Source organism: Canis lupus, chromosome 9 (assembly GCF_048164855.1).
Source record: "Canis lupus baileyi chromosome 9, mCanLup2.hap1, whole genome shotgun sequence".
Classification (NCBI taxonomy): domain Eukaryota; kingdom Metazoa; phylum Chordata; class Mammalia; order Carnivora; family Canidae; genus Canis; species Canis lupus.
Window position 1 is genome coordinate 64,349,323 of NC_132846.1, and position 18,114 is coordinate 64,367,436.

At 54.3% G+C, this 18,114-nt stretch overlaps 1 protein-coding gene across 3 annotated transcripts in view; it reads right to left on the reverse strand.

The window, feature by feature from the left end:
- The window catches only part of PRIMA1 (proline rich membrane anchor 1), a 60,056-nt gene extending 44,991 nt beyond the window's left edge, over positions 1–15,065 (reverse strand). For 2 of the 3 annotated variants that reach the window (XR_012037140.1, XM_072839755.1), the window contains exons 1-3: positions 14,811–14,944; positions 14,000–14,125; positions 6,606–6,741 (exon numbers count right to left, since the gene is read on the reverse strand). Coding sequence is in view for 2 of the 3 variants with exons in the window: in XM_072839755.1 (XP_072695856.1) it covers positions 6,606–6,741; positions 14,000–14,092 (229 nt within the window). In the remaining variant the exon portion in view is untranslated. The other variant, XM_072839756.1, reaches the window with a different exon arrangement.
- Between the last annotated feature and the right edge of the window lie 3,049 nt (positions 15,066–18,114).

Sequence of the window (18,114 nt, forward strand, 5' to 3'; positions counted from 1 at the left end):
GGCCCAGCCAACTGATTGCAAAGGCAGGAAAGACTGCAAGGAAGAGCCTCTTGGTGGAACCTGTCAAGCCCACACCCACGAGTGCACCCATGCGTTACTAACCACTAACTTTTGCAGTGATTCATTCCTTACCCGTAGATAGAACTAGGAATGGTGTGACCTCCGTGGGAGTCAGGGAGGGTTTTCCTGGAGGATATTCGAAGCGTGAGTTAAAGTCAACTATTTTGAGGGGGAGCCTGGCACCCAGGAGGGCTCATAAGTGTGAAGGCTCTGAGATGGGAAGGAGCACAGGCCATTCAAGGAAAGGAGGGGAGAGCCCTGACGCTGTCTGTCCGCAGTGGAGGGGCAGAGGCAGGCAAAGGATGCAGCAGGAAGCAGGAATGACCACCCCTTCTTACCAGCTGGGTAGCCTGGGCCAAGTAACTCACCCTTTCTGAGCCCCAGGCTCCCCATAGAAATTGCAGATCATACCACTTACTACAGAGGCGTGTTTAAGGATTAAATGAGCTGAGGAAAGCAAAACTTCCACCTCAGTACTGGGAACTAATAGCATTTTCCTTCCAGCGTTCTGGGTGAGTGAAAAAAAAAAAAAAAAGCATTCTAGAACTTCCACAGCCCCATTTGTTTCTGTGTTAAAACCTGGCCCTTGGCACATGGGATGGGGAGCCAGGTGACCCCATCCCAGCTCTACCACTGCTGTGTGACCTTTGGGAAATCACTTAACCCCTTTCCTGGCTTTTCTAAGAATAAAACAAATGCAAAAATAAAATCTCGATCAGTGACTTGACTCTGTAAAGACAGGCACTATGGAAATGCAGGCTCACGCCTCTGTTCTGCTACAGCTATTTTGGGACCAATCAGCCTCAGAAGCAGGTCTCATGGAGGGGTGTGCATGCTTTTCCCGGAGGGCTGGTACATGTCTCCTTCCACGGAGAAGGAGCCGTGTCTGAGTCACACGCAGGGACGAGTGGGCATCTCTGACATTTACCAAGTGAGCCCAGGTCCTGAGCGCTGCAGGCTGTCGTGGGCTTTCTCCTGGGGCCCTTGAGGGTGCCTTTGCTTTGCCTTTGCCAGGATTCACCCCTGCCCACACCTGCCAGAAATACCTGGGCCTGGGGGCCCCGATTTGACTGTAAGCCTGGCGAGGGAGGCCCCAGAAGGGTCCCGGGGTGGTGGTGGGGTACTCTCTGCAAACCTCCTGTTTCTGCTAAAAACCTAGGAGAGCCTACAAATCCTTAAAGAGCCAACTTGATCCTCAAGTTTCTAACCTGATGCTCCTTTGTCAGCAGACAGGGGCCAGCACCGTGTTTAAGTCACTCCCAAACTAGAGGCCAGGGACCTTTTATTATCACTACTGTTACTGTGGATTGTGAATATTATTTATTAGGGGCCATTTATTGCATGTGGCTTGGGCTCTGGGTTCTGCACTGTGTTAACTTTGTGGCACTGAATCCCCCCGGATCCCTCATACATGCAGCCGGTGTTATCATTAGCCCCATTTTTACAGATGCAGAAATTGAGGTTCCCAAGCAGTTAAGGATACCTTGACCAAATCACTTAGCTAGTGAGCAAGATTTGCCACCAGCTCAGGAGGGCAGGAGAGCCCAGCTGGGAGGCACTGGGGAGCCACAGGGTTTTGCAAACATGTCGTTTCTGCCACATGCAGCCTGTGTCATCTCCAGTCTTCCCAGCAATCCCTTCTCCAGTGGGTACCACCAGCCCCACTATACAGATGAGAGAACTGAGGCCCTAAAAGGGAATGTGATGTGCCCAGCGTCACAGAGCTAGGAGTGGAAGGGCCGGGTCTGCCTCTAGAGTCCCCTGACCTGATTGTCATTCGCTAGGACACTGGTTCTCAAAGTGTGTACCCCTCGCCAGCAGCTGCAGCTGAGAATGTGTGAGAAATGCAAATCGTCAGGCTCCACCCAGACCTACTGAAGCAAGAATTCAGGGGATCGGGTCCAGCAACCTGTGTTGAAACAAGCCCTCCACGGGATTGTGACCGCGCTCACATTTGAGAACCCCTGGTCATGTGTCTCCCGACGGCCCACAGCTTGCACAGGTTTACAAAGTGCAGATGACACTTCATTTTAAGTGCCAAGGGTTGTGGGCAGAGCTTGAGAAACAAAGAGCAGAGAGTGGAGATGCTCTTCCAAGCTCCCTCCCAGTGGCAGATGGGACTCAGGCACGGCTGTCTCGCTACACTTCCCAGGGGGGCTGGGAGGAACGGCCCGGACCCACCCCCACCCCCCAGGAACACATCGCGGAGCTGCCCCTGTGAGCCATGAGTTCCAGCTGGAAACTGGGGTGCCAGTGTCCCTGAAAGTCTCATGACACAACAAAACAAAACAAACACACCAAAACCAAATAAATCAACACCCCAAAACCACCCTCGCCTTTGCCAGAAGAAGAGTGGCCCAGCCAAAAGGAGACCCACTGTCCTGGTGAGGCTGCAGGACGCTCAGCACTGGGCAAAACATGACAAGTTGGGTACCTCGAGCAGCAGCGTGCTGTTTGGAGGCGGAGGGAGGCCTGCCCGCCTGGCCATGTGGAGAACACCCAACAATTTCTAAGGGTCACTTTTATGGGAGGCCATACAGGTCTGCATAAAGATGCACAGAGCTTTCTCTCCTCTTTTCTTCCTCTATCCTAGACCCAAGAGGGAAAGCCTTGAGCCTGGAACCTTCCACAACAGGCTAGAACTTTGAAGCATTGTTTGGTGTTTGCTGCATTTGTTTTTATGGTCACCGTCTACTAGGCAGATGATACCGGTTCTTCACTGACAGTAGTTCTATAGTTTTCTTTGGAAATAAATTTGTATACACGCAAAGGTGAGTCTATTTAAAGAAGCCCACACTCCGGCAGACGGACACTCCTTCAGCAGGGAGACTTCCGCTTGATCCTTGGGCTCCAAACTCTGAGCTTTGCTTCAGCTGCTCCCTCTCTTCCACCTGCCGGCCAGCCTCCCTCTGCTCCAGCCCGTCCAGCATCTACTGGAGAGTTCTTTCACGCCTTCCCAGGTCCTCCCCTCCAGCCCCCGCTGGGGAGGACACGTCCCTGTGCACCTCTGTGTGCCTCCAGCGTGCCCGAGGCAGACGCTGGGCACACACTGGCCAGCAAAGGAGAGGCCCTTGTGAGCAGAAGGGGTGCAAAGCACATCCATGGAACAAATGGGCAAAAGGCTGACACGCACCTAGAAACAGCATCTCCGGAAAGATGGCAGGAAAGGACACTCTTGCAAACTCCCTCTGCAAACTGAAGTTCATGAGGGCTCCCCCTCTCTTGCTCAGTGCTGATTCCTAGCCCTTGGCACAGTGCGCGGCACCTGCCGAGCTCTGTGCACACCTTCTGAATGAAGTGACCACAGGGGGGTTTCACTGCACCAAAGCCCAGTGCCCGCTGGGGGGTGGGGGGCTAGTTCTTTGGGGACTGTAGAACACTCTGAGGTTGTGGATGTGGCTCTATCTCTTTCTGATATTTATTGGGTACTGCTCGTGTGCAGGGGTGAGGCTGAGCTCAAGCAGGATGGAAAGAATATACAAAATCTTTTCTCTGCCACTGGTTTAATCTGCCTCCCATGTCTGCAGGTAGGTCACAGCTGAGGGCGGCATCCTCTGTCCTATCCCTGCCCAGTGTCCACGTCCTCATCCTTGAGCTATCGCTGCTCCATCCGGCTCTTCCCTTGGAGAGCCACCTCTCCTCCTCTGACCTCCCTCCATGTGGGCCAAGGCCAAAGGGGGTCATGTGGCCCAGGCCTGACCAATCAGCTTCTTCCCTCCCGTAGGCCGCCACCACCACTGATCCAAGGACAGACATGTGACCCAAGCTGGTCCAGTTAAAGTCAGCCCCAGGACTTTGGCTGAGAGATCCAGAAAGGGAAGCTCCCTTTGTGGGAAGATTACTGACAGTAAGGGTGATGGAGTCCTGGAGCCTGGAGCCCCAGGGACCACGCCAGCCTGAGAGAAGAGGCAACCCAGGAGAAACCAGAAGAGAGAGAGGCAGAGACAGAAATCCAGTATCACCATCATACGAGGTCTGCTGCTGGGAAATCCTGACACATGAGCCAAGGAACTAACATCTCTCGCCCTGGTTTTAGCACGGCTTCAGCCACTTCAAGAGGCGTTTCTGCTCCGTGTAACTGAAGAAGCCCTGCCATAGGGTCAAGCCCCAGAAGCGCTCAGCCCCAAAGCCCAACAGGAGGCTTCTGTCCCCTCACCAGAGGCACTCCCTGCCCGCTTCCCCTTCTCCGTAGCACCCAGCCTGGCGCCAGGCCCTCGTGGGTGGTCTGACACTGAGTTCTCCGCTCAACTCCAGTCTGGCATCTCAGCCCAAGCCCATTCTCCACATTGTCAGGGAAGTTGATCTTTCTGAAGAAGACAATACAGAATCATGCCAGTTCCCCCGCTTAACGCCTCTGCGGGCTTGCAGCTATCCGTAGCAGATTCCTAAAGCATGGGGTGCTTGTCCCTGCAGTCAAGTGAGCTGATTGCAGATGGCACATGGACTCTGCACGCTAACACACTGAGACAGAACAAGAAACTTGGGCCCCCTTGGGTTCTCTCACGAGCCTTCTGATTTCTTTATAGAGAAAAATCTCCACGTGGTCCCACGAGGGCTCTGACAACGGTCTACCACTGGCTTCTATCCCTTTTAACAAAAAGAGGGGAAGCCTTGAGCCTGGAACCCTCTACAACAAGCTAGAGCTTTGAGACATTGTTTGGTGTTTGCTGCATTTGTTTTTATGGTCACCTTCTACTATGCAAATGATACCCGTTCTTCACTGACAGTAGTTCTATAAAGTTTTCTTTGGAAATGAATTTGTATAAACACAAAGGTGAGTCTATTTAAAGAAAAACCAAGGCAAAGAACAGGATGTGTTTGGATATGGGTGAATCACGTTTGGCAAACAGATTCACAGGATGAAAAGGTGATAGCTCGGCACACGAGGCCCCTCACAGTCCGCCCCTTGATCACTCCTTCAAACCCACTGAGGGGCTTGTGACTCCCATGATGAGTCTCACAAAGTCATACCTCCGAGCCTCCGCCCATGCCGTTCCTTCTGCCTGATGTCCTTTTCTCATACCCTTCTCATCAACCTAGAATAATCCTACTTATTCCTTCTGGGCCAGATGAATGGTACTGTTTTCTGTGGCCCAAGTACTCAAAGGTCTCGAGACCACCTGTGCTATCTCGGGCCACTTTTTTGCCAGTTGCGGACACTAAGGCCTTCCCTTCGAGACAGAGAGATCCCAGAAGACCAGAATGGTCTTTCCTCTCCACGTGTGGTGCAGAAGCTCAGTTAGCACAGGTTGTAGAAGGGACTCCCACTGGGGGGATATGGGCCCATCAGATGCAAGCACACCTGCAGACAGCACAAGCCCAGAGCCCAAACAGAGGGAAGGGGAAGATTTCTAAAGAAAGGGAGTGATCTCCAGAGGCAGGTGCCTGGGGCTGGGCCCCATGGCACAGCCTGGGGATTCCCTCAGGAGAGAGGAGGAGGTGAGCATCCCGGGCTACAGGGTCCTGCAGAGGCCAGGAGCAGAGGGCCGGGTAGGCCAAGCTTCTTGACTTTAACTTGCCTTTGGATCATCTTTGAACTTATCATGCCAATTCCTAAGCCACACTTTAAAAGAAATGGCTCCTGTGACACTGAGGGCCACACTCAGAGAAGCACAGGGCCACAGGTGTCAGCGACAAATGGAGACAGGTAAGGGCCCTACAGACAAAGTGCAGAAATGCATCTGAATGGCAAAGATCCTCCAGAACATTGCATCACTGTCTGGACCCCGAGAGCCTGAAGACACAGTCTACCAGAGAATGAGCATTGTCAGCGTTATTTAAAATATGCCCAAAATAATTCAAAGGAGAGGTGTTTAATGAGATAGATCCACGCACTACCACAGGCAGCGTACAGGCCGAACCCGGAGGGACCCATCCAAGATACAGGATCTCTTGTTCAGAGAGACCTTCTCCACTCGCAATTGTCAGCATGCGGCAACTTAACCCCTCCGAGTCAGGAGTCAGGAGGAGGCCATTTCTGGCCAAAGAAACCCTCCTTTGTTCGAATGACCAGGCAATCAAATTGCTCATAGATGAAATCAAGGCAGACCAGTGAGAGGGAGGTTTCGAGCAGAACTCGCTGCAAATGGATGTGAGGCATCTGCATGAGTTCACTCCCAGAGCCTCCAAGTTGGGTCAGGTCATTACCAACCGCCTTCCTCAGGCGTGAGTTAAAATAGAGAAGTGAAAGCATGTGCACGCGTGGGGTCTTTAAGACCAGTCCGCTGGCTGCTCCCCCTCCCCTTCCAAGCTCTGGCCTTCAGAACCATCCAGGCCGAGTCACTCATCAAATGGAGATTGACTTTTATCTGATTAACCGATGGAGAAACATCCTCCTCCATCTCGCAGGAACATTCTGTGGGAAAGGCGTTTTGCAGTCTGCAGGGAAAGTTGGGCCTTGGCTTCCCTCCTGCTCGGCCAGTGGAAAAATACAAAGGAAGCGAGGCTGTCCTCTGCTCTGCTCCCGGGTCCTTCCCGGGCTCAGAAAACACAAAGAGAACCCCGCGACAAAGCAAACCCCAGAGACGGAGCGAGCCTTTCCTTACCTGGGGCTGAGAGGAGTCTGGGAGGCGGTGGGGGTGGCGGCGGCGGGGGCAGCAAGGGAGGGGGTCGGCACTGGCAGATGTGTGGACAGCTGTCGGCCACCTTGGAGCAGGACTTCTGCGGCTCACCGTGCGTCACCTGCAGAAATGGGTGCAGGTGCGCAAGAGATGACAGTGAGGCCACTGGAGCAGAAACAGGCCCACCCACCCCGACACACCCAGCCAGGCTGCAACTGTGGGTCCTGCCCCCCAGACCCTTGAGGGAGGAAGGCAGGAGTCGGGGTGGCTCAAAGGGGAATAATGGTGTGCGAGGCTGGCCTAGCAGGTTTAGAGACCCACGTCTTATCCCCAGCTCTACCAGGGACCTGCTATGAGACGGCGGCAAGTGACTTGGCTTTTAAGAGGGAGACGGGGCAAGAGGAGTGGCTGCCCAAGGTTCCCACGCCCAGGTGGCGACAGGATGCCTATTCTGACTCCTCTGTAACCTGAATCAGCCATTCCTGCAGGCCTCATGGCTACAGCGCAAGGCCAAGCACTCCCCTCCTCTCCGCCCACAGCTCCCGAAAGCCTTCCTGGTCACAGGGCCAAGGCACCCCCAACCTGAGGGAGGAAGCTTGCCCAGCCAGGCTAAGTGAGCAAAGGTGGCCCAAGTGGTCTTGTGGGAAACACACCCGACCGCACCGTCCACATCCTCCCAATAATCCCTGGGCGCTTGCCCACAGCTCCGGAGCTCACGTGGCCATGAGGCCGTGCTTGAGAGGCCCCTGGCAACATTTCCAGCCCCACCTCACCCATGCTCTTAGCTTCTTTTTTTTTTTTTTTAAGATTTTATTTATTTATTTATTTATTTATTTATTTATTTATTTATTTATTCATTCATTTGAGAGAGAGCGCGCACAAGTTGGGTGCAGAGGGAGAAGCAGGCTCCCTGCTGAGCGGGGAGCTTGATTCAGGACTGGATCCCAGAACCCTGAGATCATGTCCTGAGCCAAAGGCAGACACTTAGCTGACTGAGCCACAAGGAGGCCATGCTCTCAGCTTCTGTTCTGCCCTCAACGCCCTCCTTCCAGGCCCTGGACCCCGGCCACAGCACCCCTCCTTTGCATATGCTTCTCCAGTATCCCACAACATTCTCCTCACACCCTTCTCTGACTTCTTCTATTACTGGCTACAAGCTCCTCAGGGAAGCATCTCTGAGCAGCTCAGATCTCCCTTTATAGGCTCTCCTGGCACCCGTGTGTACTCTGTGGGGCAAAAATCGACATTTGGGTGATTATCTCTTTCCTACCTGTCTTCACCATTGGATCAGAAGCTCTATGGAGGAAGGCGCCCCGCCTTTTTTTTTTTTTTTCTCTCACTAAGAGAATGCCTGGCATCCAATAAATATTTGGTGAATGAATGAATATTAAAACCTGGCCCAGAATCCATGCCTCTTGACTCCCAATCTGGTGTTTTTTTTCGACACCAGTCTTTAGTCCTTCACCTGTAAATAAGGATGGGGCTATGCTTGACCAGCAGTTCCCAACCCTGACCACACATGAGAATCTCCCAGGCAGCTTAAAAAATACTCATGCTTGATCCTTTCCCAAGACCAATTAAATCAGAATTTCTGCAGGTGGAGCTGGGCATGGCTATTTTGTTTCATTTTCCCAGGTTAGACTTCTGCTGTACAGCCAGTGTGAGCACTGCTGGTTTAGATGAACCACCAGCACCCCTCCCGAGGGCAGAGCGCCCTAACCCATGAGCCTAGGGTTGTGTGCCTGTCCCAGGGACCAAGCGGATTTAAAGGCATGAAGGAAAGAGTTGGTGGGCATCACCAACCTCAGTGAAGTCCCTAGTAACTTCTCTGGCTCATCTCCGGGGAGTAGAAACCCAGAATCCCAGTTTCTCCGCAACCAGCTACCTGTGGCCTGCCGGGAAGGGCATTCCATAGACTGCCTTTGGAGGTCAAGGCAGCCCTTCCACCTCAAGTGTCCTGGGCCGGCAGAGAGTGCCCCTGGGGCTCCAATGCAAACAGGCTGGGTGATGACCACTGGGTGATGGCGGCTGGAGGTGGGCTGATTTACAGCCTTATCTTAATTTCTAGGAGACCAAGAAGCTGCTGCTCACCACCTTTTAGTGTTCTTAGAGGGCCTTGGACTGTGTTTCAAACTCCAAAGGTGATCTCATCTCCCATTGGGAAGAGCAGATCCTTGGATGGTGAGCCTCTGCTAGTTAGTTACCGGGGATGCCTAACTCCCTACATGGCAGAGGCACCCCCACTGGCTTCTCACCAAGGCACCTGTCAGCTCTCCCGTGCTCATCGAGCCTCCCTCCTCTTGGTTCCGACCTTCTGAGACCTTGGGGGTTGCTCGAAGGCTCCATTCTGCCAATGCCGGCCTCTAAGTCTCTTCTCTGCTGGACTCTACCAGTATGTAAACATCGCGCAATGCCACCGCCAAAACAAGGAGTCCTCCACTCTCCGAGGGGCAATTTATGCGAGAGTTCATGAGGAGCACATCTGCTTAACCTGGCCCAACACGATGACCCATTTTTGTGAGAGGGTACAAGGGCGCAGATGTGTACAAGAGTTTAATGTGACAAAATTAGCTGCAGGGAAGCCGGGGCCAAGTTTCAAGGCTGAAGGGGGAGGCATGACAACAAAGGAGCACATGGCATTTAAACATATCTATGGTTCCTTGGTCTCTCGGAAAATGGCCCCAGTGAAATGGGAGCAAACACAACTGCTTAGCCAATGGCCCTCACAAAAGTGTCCAGTTTGGGGTGTCTGAACTTCTCTCTGAGCGGCAGGCCCCACTTGGGGCTGTTCACCGGAGTTTGGTCCAGCGCAAGCCTGTGGCCACTGAGCCGCTCTTAACTGACAGTAGGTTACACTGACCTTTATCTACTTGCCAACTTCCCGAACCCCATGTTCCGCACTCCCATCCTTCCCATTAGATCCACCTGCCCAGGGCTGCTGCTTCACCTTGTAATCTCTGGGTGGCGCTCTGCTCACTGTTTCGTAATGTCTGTTCCCCACACTGAGCCAGGGAGCCTCTTGGGGCAGGCAGGTGGGTAGGCCTGTGTTTCCTTAGTCCTATCAGGTGCGCCTTCCTGAGCCCTGCTAGGCGTCAGCCATGGGAACGGGGTTCTGGTTTCCTGGCAAGGATAACTGAGAGAGGCAAGTGGTATCATGGAGGCTTACAGGGGGACAGGGGGAGGCCAGGCCCTGAGAGGCTAAGTCATGTACCAAGATTTCACAGGGCCCTGCATTCAGTTGGTACATAATGAAAAGCTGTGTTGGGGGATGGTCTGCCCATCAGTGGAGAAACACAGGATCTATTCTGCTCCCCAACTCTGGGTCCACTTGGGGGTTCTGTGGAGGGTAGTGTTGTATTTAGACCAGTAGTGGGGAGACCTCAGCATTGAAAGCTTGTCTCAACACCTGGCTTGCTTGGTTTGCATCTTGGGGAGTCCCACAAGGAGAAGGAACTTTCCCTGAAGCCACCAGCTCTTGGCTGGACGTGGCTAAGCAGGAGCAGAGGCTTAGAGAGGTCGATGACTTGCCGAAGGCCCACAGAACCAAAGGTGGCATCATTACTTCCCGCGACCGCTTTTGTTCTAGTCCTGCTGTCCCCTGCCTTCCTGTCCCTGCTCTGTAGCATCTCCCTGGCACCAGGATCTTGTCAATGCTGCAATCATGGAGAGGGGGCTGAGGCACAGGTAAGTCTCGCAGTCACCCTGCTGCTCCATGGCCATCAGTTCCCACTCACTCCTGGCCAGTCCACCCAACTTTCTGGTTCAGGGGATGTTACCTCCCTGCATCCATCAATTTCTCCCCATTCCCACCACCACCATCCTAAACCAGGATGCCATCCTTTCTCCCACTGGGCAGCAGCAGCCTCTCACACAGAACCACGAGATAAAATATAGGACACCTTGTTAAATTTTAGACTGAACAACAATTTTTAGTGTAAGTATATCCCAAATATTGGATGGGCTATACTTACACTAAAGCATGAGCTGTTTATTTGAAAGTCAATTTTAACTGCCCTGTATTTTTACCTGCTAGATCTGGCAACCTTCCCCTCCCTAGCGTCTTTGCCCCTTGCCTCACTCCCACCTCCCCCAATCCGTCTTTTCCCTGGGCCTAGACCGAGATTTCGAAAATGCCAGCCTGAGTCTGAGTCATTTCTTGCTTAAAACCTTCCATGGCTCCCATAGGCCTCAGGATCAAGTCCAGGATGTAAGGCACAATGTTAGTGGTTTATAACAGTGGCCTTATCTGGGACTTTCCGCCTCCGTGGTTCTTCCAATGCCCCATTCGCTCCTGTGGACACTTCATTTATGCTGACCATACTCCTGTCTTGTCCTTGTCTATGCTTCAGCCAAAGCACTACATCTGTGAGGCTTCTCGGACTCTTCCACAAGATCTCTCCCCAAGCCATCTGCTCCTGTTGAGTTCTCTTACCTATAATTACTTAATTATCTCTCCAGCATCAGACTGTCGGTGCCATGAGGGCAGGGACCACTAGGTCCTCTGCACTTAACACAGGGCCTGGCAAACAGCAGGTGACCAATAAACGCCACTGACAAGATAACCCAAGCTGTAGTGACTGATCATAGGAGGAGTTCAGCATTGCTGGTGGCTCCTCTTCAGCACAGAGACCTATAGGCCGGGGTCAGAGCCTGTCTCCCTAGAGGAAGTCCACAAAGATGACGGCTCCTGGTATCTTTTATGGAGACAGGCCAGCACCACAGTAACTTGATGAGACACACTCCTGTCACACCTAATAAATTTGCCAGCCTGTCATCCTCTTTGCTTGCAAAAAAAAGGAATCATCTGGAAATGAACTTACAAGAACCCCAAATCACAAAAGCTTAGAATCTCAATTCTAGACATATTAAAGAAGAAAAGGGAAAGGCTAAGGAATGCCCCCACCAACCTTGCGGCAATTTAAATGTCACCTGACTTTAATGATTACGTTTCTTATCCTCTGGGCAGCAGCCAGAGGCTTCAGGCTGATTCCAAGGTGGGAACCTGGTGCTTTGCTGGGAGGGGTGGGGGTGGGGGGCGGGGGGGGGGGGGACCTGACCACAGGTCTCTTGCTTCACCAATTATCCTATTAATTACAGCTCTTTGCAAATGTTGGTCTCACTCTTGCAAATGTTTACAACTTGGGGGAGTCTTCTGGCAAAATGCTTATGAAAGCACAGAGAGCTCCGAGTTCTTTCTCTATATTCAAGAAATTCCTAGGATGTGACAGATTTCAGTCTCTCCGCTTAGAGGGAAATACATGGCTTCATGCACTTGTAGCTTTCTCTACTCACGTTGGTTCCACTGGATTCAGCTCTTTTGCTTAAAAACCAGACCCATCCATTCGAGAGCCCCTCTGCCCTTGGCTTTCTCAGTGTCTTATCATTTGTAGATTAATTTTTCCAGAGCCTCCTGCCAACATTTTGCCCATTTTACTTGTCTGGAGGACTCCTTTTCTAATTGATTTTCACGAAAATTGATTTGTATTGAGTAACAGCATCTGAAACACACACACACACACACACACACACACTTGGGTAAGCACTGCCTGGCTGAAGGACATTGTTAAAAAACTGAGCTGCTTTCATGACATTATTTCTTTTGGTGGCGACGGTGGGGAGGTAGCGGGTCAGCTGTTTGAATCCTGCTAGTCCATACCACAGAATTTCAGCCTTGGAGGCTGACAACAGCATCACGCTGCTCCCTAAGAGTGTTAGGGAAAACTGTAAACAGATGAATATAAAAATGAAGTGAACTTGTGCTCGCTTCAGCAGCACATATACGAAAAATGAAGTGAACTTAACATTTGAGGCTCAACAAAAACTTGCACAAGGGAAGCTGGTCCCAAGCCGCCCAAGTGTTTAGAAGTGACAAAATCTGGAATCCTGAGGAGGCACAGCTGAGTTTAATAACTGCCGTTTCACACATTAAACAAAGCTGTCAATTACGGAAGGAAAACAATCGTGAGGGAGACAGAGGCAAGCCAGGGATGAGAGCTGAGGATGAAGCCGGGCGCTGGGGCTGGGAGTGGGGACTCCTGGCTGACCCACCCACTCAACCGACATCCTGCTTCCAGCATGAGAGCTCCCGGTGCTCCCGGATGGTCACCCCAGTCACCATCGGAACATCAGAGCAGGACGCAGGACGGACAGCTGGTTCCCAGCGGGGCCCCATCGTCTGGGGCAGCTCAAGGACTCAGCAGACCGGCAAGTGGTCTCATCCTACCCCCCCTTCTTTGGTGTATCACTCCCTACTCAGGGCAACCATGCGAAAGATCCCCAACGCCCACCCCCTTGGCAAATGCCACCAGAAGAACGCAAAGCCGCAAAACCCCCAGAGTTGGGGATTTCAATGCTCAAAACAGTAAAAATGTCCTCCAGTGCCTGCGGAACCGCTGAAAATTCAAAAATGTCCAACAGACTGTGTAGTGATCAAGAGAGTACCTGGCCACCCAGATGGAAGAGCAGCGTGACAATTACTCCATAGATAATGGCAGCCACAGCCACCACTAGTATTCATAATGGTCCAGGCGCTACACTAAGCAATCTTTACTCCCTTGGGGGGCTTAACGACAGCACTGTGAGGACCGAGAAACCAGGGCCCAGAGAGGCATTGCCTGAAGCCCTGAGCCGGTGAGGGGTAGAGCTGGGGCTCAAGATGCAAAGCTGACACCAAAGTCCACTTCACCACTCCATGGCACCACTGATCATGGACATTCTAGGAGGTGCCAGGGGCCATGCTGTCTGACCCTCTCTCTGACCCTAACAGAAGTAACCCCAATTGGTGGCCCCCTGGCCTGTGCCCCGGGGTCTCCCCGGCTCCAGCCCCAGGCAGTCCTTACAGATGGACGATTTCTTCCTACCTCCCCACGAGTGGCCACCATGCACCATCTGTCCACGTCCCCAACTCCACTGCCTGCAGGAAGCACAGCCCTAGGTATGGTAAGTCCAGTTTGAGAACACCAAGTGGAAGTTTACTAGTGATGCTGGTGGCAAATAAAGAATGTTATCCTTCTTGGGATCATTTTCTTTTTAAGTTTGTAAAAGCTCTAAGGTTTCTTTCCCCCCATTTCTGCAACAGAATGTTATTACCAAGACGGCACTGTTCCAAGGCCCTGTCCTGTAGGCCGTAGCAGGCCAGGGCTGAGCTTTACCTTGGACTTTTCCCGCCTCTTTTCAGGGCCCAGTATTGGGGGAGGGGGTGCCTAGGGATAGTGGGAGGGCATGCACCTTTTCTTTGGTAAACTCTCCCCAGGAGCAATCAGAGGGGCGGCTGCAGGAAGCCAGGGTCGTGGGAGTGAAGGGCACCCCTCCCCCAGGTCCTGCCCCGGAGGAGATCCTCCAGCCGTGAAGTCAGCCCACACCGCCCCGCCGCCGCTCACCTGCACGAAGCCCCAGAGCGGGTGGAGCGCGCAGTGCAGCAGCAGTGAAGGCCAGCAGCAGCCACGGCGCAGCACCAAGTCCCGGAGAAGCATCTCGGCCCGTGGCACCAGCGCTCCCGGGGCGAACTGTCAGGGGAGCAAAGCCCGGGTGAGGCGGGCGCCGCGCGGGCACCATCGCCGGCGCGAGCACCCGCACACGCAGCAGTCGGAGGTGGGCCGGCACGCCCCGCACCCTGGGGCACCCTCGTAAATCCAGCTGCCCCTTCAATCCAGCTTGCACACTGGCTGACCCTTCGGGCACATTCACAGAAGCCATGCATCCCAGAACACTCAACCCTGGTGCACACCCCCCAGAACCTTATGTGTATACCTCGGCCCCGTGCACACCCCCAGAATCCTGCGTGCACATTTTGGTTCCGTGCACACCTCCAGAAACAGCCAGGCACTCTTCACCGAGCCCGGTGCATTTCTCCCAGAAACCTCCCCAGTCATGCACAACTCACTCCTACGGTGAGCACACTTCAAACCCGGGGCGGGCACCTCTCACCCTGCCTGCACACCCACAGGAACGGCCGTGCACACCCCCCGGCTCCCGCCCGCACGCTCGCGGACCCTGCATGCACGGCCCCGGGAAACCACACGCTGCGTGCACCCTCTCTGCCCCGCCGGCCCTCACTGCGCGCACTGCAACATGGGCACCTCCGTGCGCACCCCGGTTGCCCTCGCGCGCTCTCCCCGGCCTCCCGCTCCGGGGCGCGAGCCTCCCCCCGGTCTCCGTCCCCGCCCGCGCCTCTCCAGGGCCTCACGCCACCTTGCCTGGCGGCGGCCCCGCCGCTCCTCGGCGCGGGGAAGGGAGGTCCACGCTCCCCCCGCGGCGGACTGCTCCCGAGCCGCCGGACGGCCCCCATTTAAAGCCAGCCGCCTCCCCGGTCCCCCGCCCTCTAGGCGGGGCCTCGGTCCTCACCCTGGCGGCTGCGCGGGCGCCCGGGGGCTTCACACGCCGGGAGGAGCGCCGGGAGGAGCGCCGGGCACCGGAGCAAAAGTTTGCGCGCGGCTGGGGCCTCGCGGGCTGCCCAGCGGGGGCCGGGAGCTGTGCGCCCGCACGGGGCGCGGGGCGCGGGGCGCAGGGCGCGGCGGCTCGCGGAGGCTCCCGGCCGCGCCCGGGGCCCGGGCGGGGGGGCGGCCGAGCCGGGGGGGGCCGGGGGGCGGGGAAAGTCTCCTCCGAGCCGCCCGGAGCCGGCGGCGCGAGCCTCCCCGGGTCCCCGCCCTTCCCGGTGGCGCCGCGCGGCTGCCCGGGGCGCGGGGGTGCCCGAGCTCCCCTCTCCGGCCGCGCTGGCCCGCGAGAGGCGCTGCCCCGGGGCGCCCGCTGGGGCAGCAGGGCTGCGGGCGGAGGCGAAATAAATAATGCACGAAAAAGGAAAACAGACGTGAGCCCCGCCGGAGCCTCGCCCGCCTCCCGCCCCGGGCTGCGCTCCCGCCCGCGCTCCCCGCCGCCGCCGCCAGCGCCGCTGCAGTGATTCCTCGTCTCCATCTAGCGAGGCTATTGTGTACTGGGCGCTTAATAATTTATTTATTCACCCGCGAGGAAGAAGACTCCCGGCTCCCGGGGGACTTGCTCCGGGCCTGCCCTGCCCCCAGGTTCTCCGCGGCGGCGGGAAGGGGGCCGGGACCGACTCGAGGAGACCCCTTTCTGCGCTCGGGGCGCGCGGACTGCCTCCCCTCCCCCGCCCATGCGGACCGGCAGGCTCCCCTGGGTGCCGGGGCGGGAAGGTGCGAGGCGCCCCACCCGGGGCGAGGGCCCTTGCCGTCCCTCCTGACTCCCAGCACGGGGACCTCTCCGACCACTCGCTGCGTCTTGGAGGGAGTTGCCCGTGGCCCCGGGGAGGACCTCTCCCTCTCCCCTCTCCGACTCCTCTGTTGGACGCAAGATTATCAACAAGTCGTCGAGAAGTGGCCTGTCACGTTTCTTTGAAACCCGCTGCCCCCGGCCTCCCAGCCCGCAGCGCAGGTGCGCGCAGCTGCCCTGGATGGAAGCGCTTGGGAAGCGCTTGGACTGGTGGACTGGCCTTCCAGAAGGCCCCCAAGGCATGGGCAATCCTATTTTTAGGTTGAGCGAGGGAAGGAACCAGGAGCCCCCGGACCAGGAGTGGAGAGTCAGACACCGTAGCTAATTTCCTAAAGAAACATTTATTTAGTCCTGTTCTCAGTGTCTGTGGGCACCCAGGTCACCCCACATAAACGCACACTCTAAGTATGAATTACCCTGCAGAACAGTTTGCAGACCGGTTTCCTAGGGACCTCTCTCCTGCAGAGTGCTGCCCCAAGACTGTTGTTCTCTATGTCAACTCTTGGGCAGAGACGTGGAGATAGGGGCACCGGGGTGGCTCAGTGGTTGAGTGTCTGCCTTTGGCTCAGGTGGTGATCCCCGGGTCCTGGGATTGAGTCCAGAATCAGGCTCCCCTGGAAGGAGCCTGCTTCTCCCTCTAACTATGTCTCTGCCTCTGTGTGTCTCTTGTAAATAAATAGATAGATAAATAAATAAATAAATAAATAAATAAATAAATAAATAAATAAAATCTTTTTAAAAAAGAGATGTGGTGATACTTGTTCATTCATTCATTCATTCATTCATTCCATGCATAGTATCCGTGAGCACCTACTAAGGGCCAGACAGAGCATTTGAGGCTGGGTATACAACAGAGGACAAGTGAAATGTTGGTGCTGCCTGCAGGGGCCAGCATGGAGGGAGGACGCATGGGAAGAAAATGCTGGAGATGGGACTCCCCGGGGGAATTTTTTTTACCACTAGCTTGAAGCAGTTGAATGAGTCACAAAATTGAGCCACTGTTTTGTCAGCTGAGGTCAAAATAACACTGATTATTGTAATGCCTTTCTACTTAAGCAAGTCAGGGTATTTAGTTCAGTTCACGATATCAATCTTTCCATGTGGCGACACCTGTCATGTTTCTATATGGAGCTCTTTACCACTTAAAAAATGTCCTCGGGATTCCTGGGTAGCTCGGTGGTTAAGCACCCGACTCTTGATTTCAGTTCAGGTCGTATCAGGGTGGTGAGAACAAGGTCTGAGTTGGGCTCCCCACTCCATGGGGAGTCTGCTTGAGATCCTTTCTCTCCCTCTGCCCCTCCCCATTCTCTTTTTCTCTTAAAAATTTTTTTTTCTTAAAGATTTTACTTATTTATTTATGAGAGACACACAGAGAGAGATAGGGACATAGGCAGAGGGAGAAACAGGCTCCCTGTGGGGAGACTCGATCCCAGGACCCCAGAATCACAACCTGAGCCCAAGGCAGATGCTCAACCATTGAGCCATCCAGGTGCCCTCCAAAAGATCTTTTTTTTTTTTTTAAAAAGATCTTTTTTAAAAATGTTCTTTATATCACATTTTAACGCAATTCTCACAACTCTGTGAGCCAAAAGTAATTGCTCCACTTGACAGGTTGGGAGACCTGAGGAACTTGCCCAGGATCACACAGCTGCTCACCTGGGATTCAGAGGTACTGACCCCCAGACAGCCGTTCACGTCTTTGGGAGGACCTACGCAGATTTTATATGTTGAAAAGCCTGCATTAAACATTCTGGCCTTCAGTACTCCTGTACTGGATCCAATCTGTGTACCTCTGGAGTGTCACCTGGTCCCATAGCCTCCTGGCCCTCCTAACAAAGTGGAATGTCACAGCATTATGGTGAAGACTAGGCTCTGTCATGGGCCCCCTCAAGCCCTGGCAGGACGGTGGGAGGCTGTGGCTCCTCCCACCCTTTCTGGACTCAGATGGCCACCCACACCACAGGACCTGGGATCTGCTTACAGGGGGCCAGGTAACTCTACTCAGATATGCAGGGGAGTTAAACCTCGGAGTAAATTTTGACCAATGAAAGACGAGAGGACATACCTGGTATCTGGATCATAGTGGTCCCATCTGGCCTTATGGGCTATAGGCATGACAAAGCAACTGGCAGTGTTTCCTTCTGAAGACATGGCCTCCTCAAAAGTGCACAACCTTGTGTTTCCTTCCCACCTGGCCTGCTTCCCTCCCCTTTCCCCCTTATTTTTGTCACCCTCAATAAAATGTCAATGGGCAAGCATTATTGCTTCA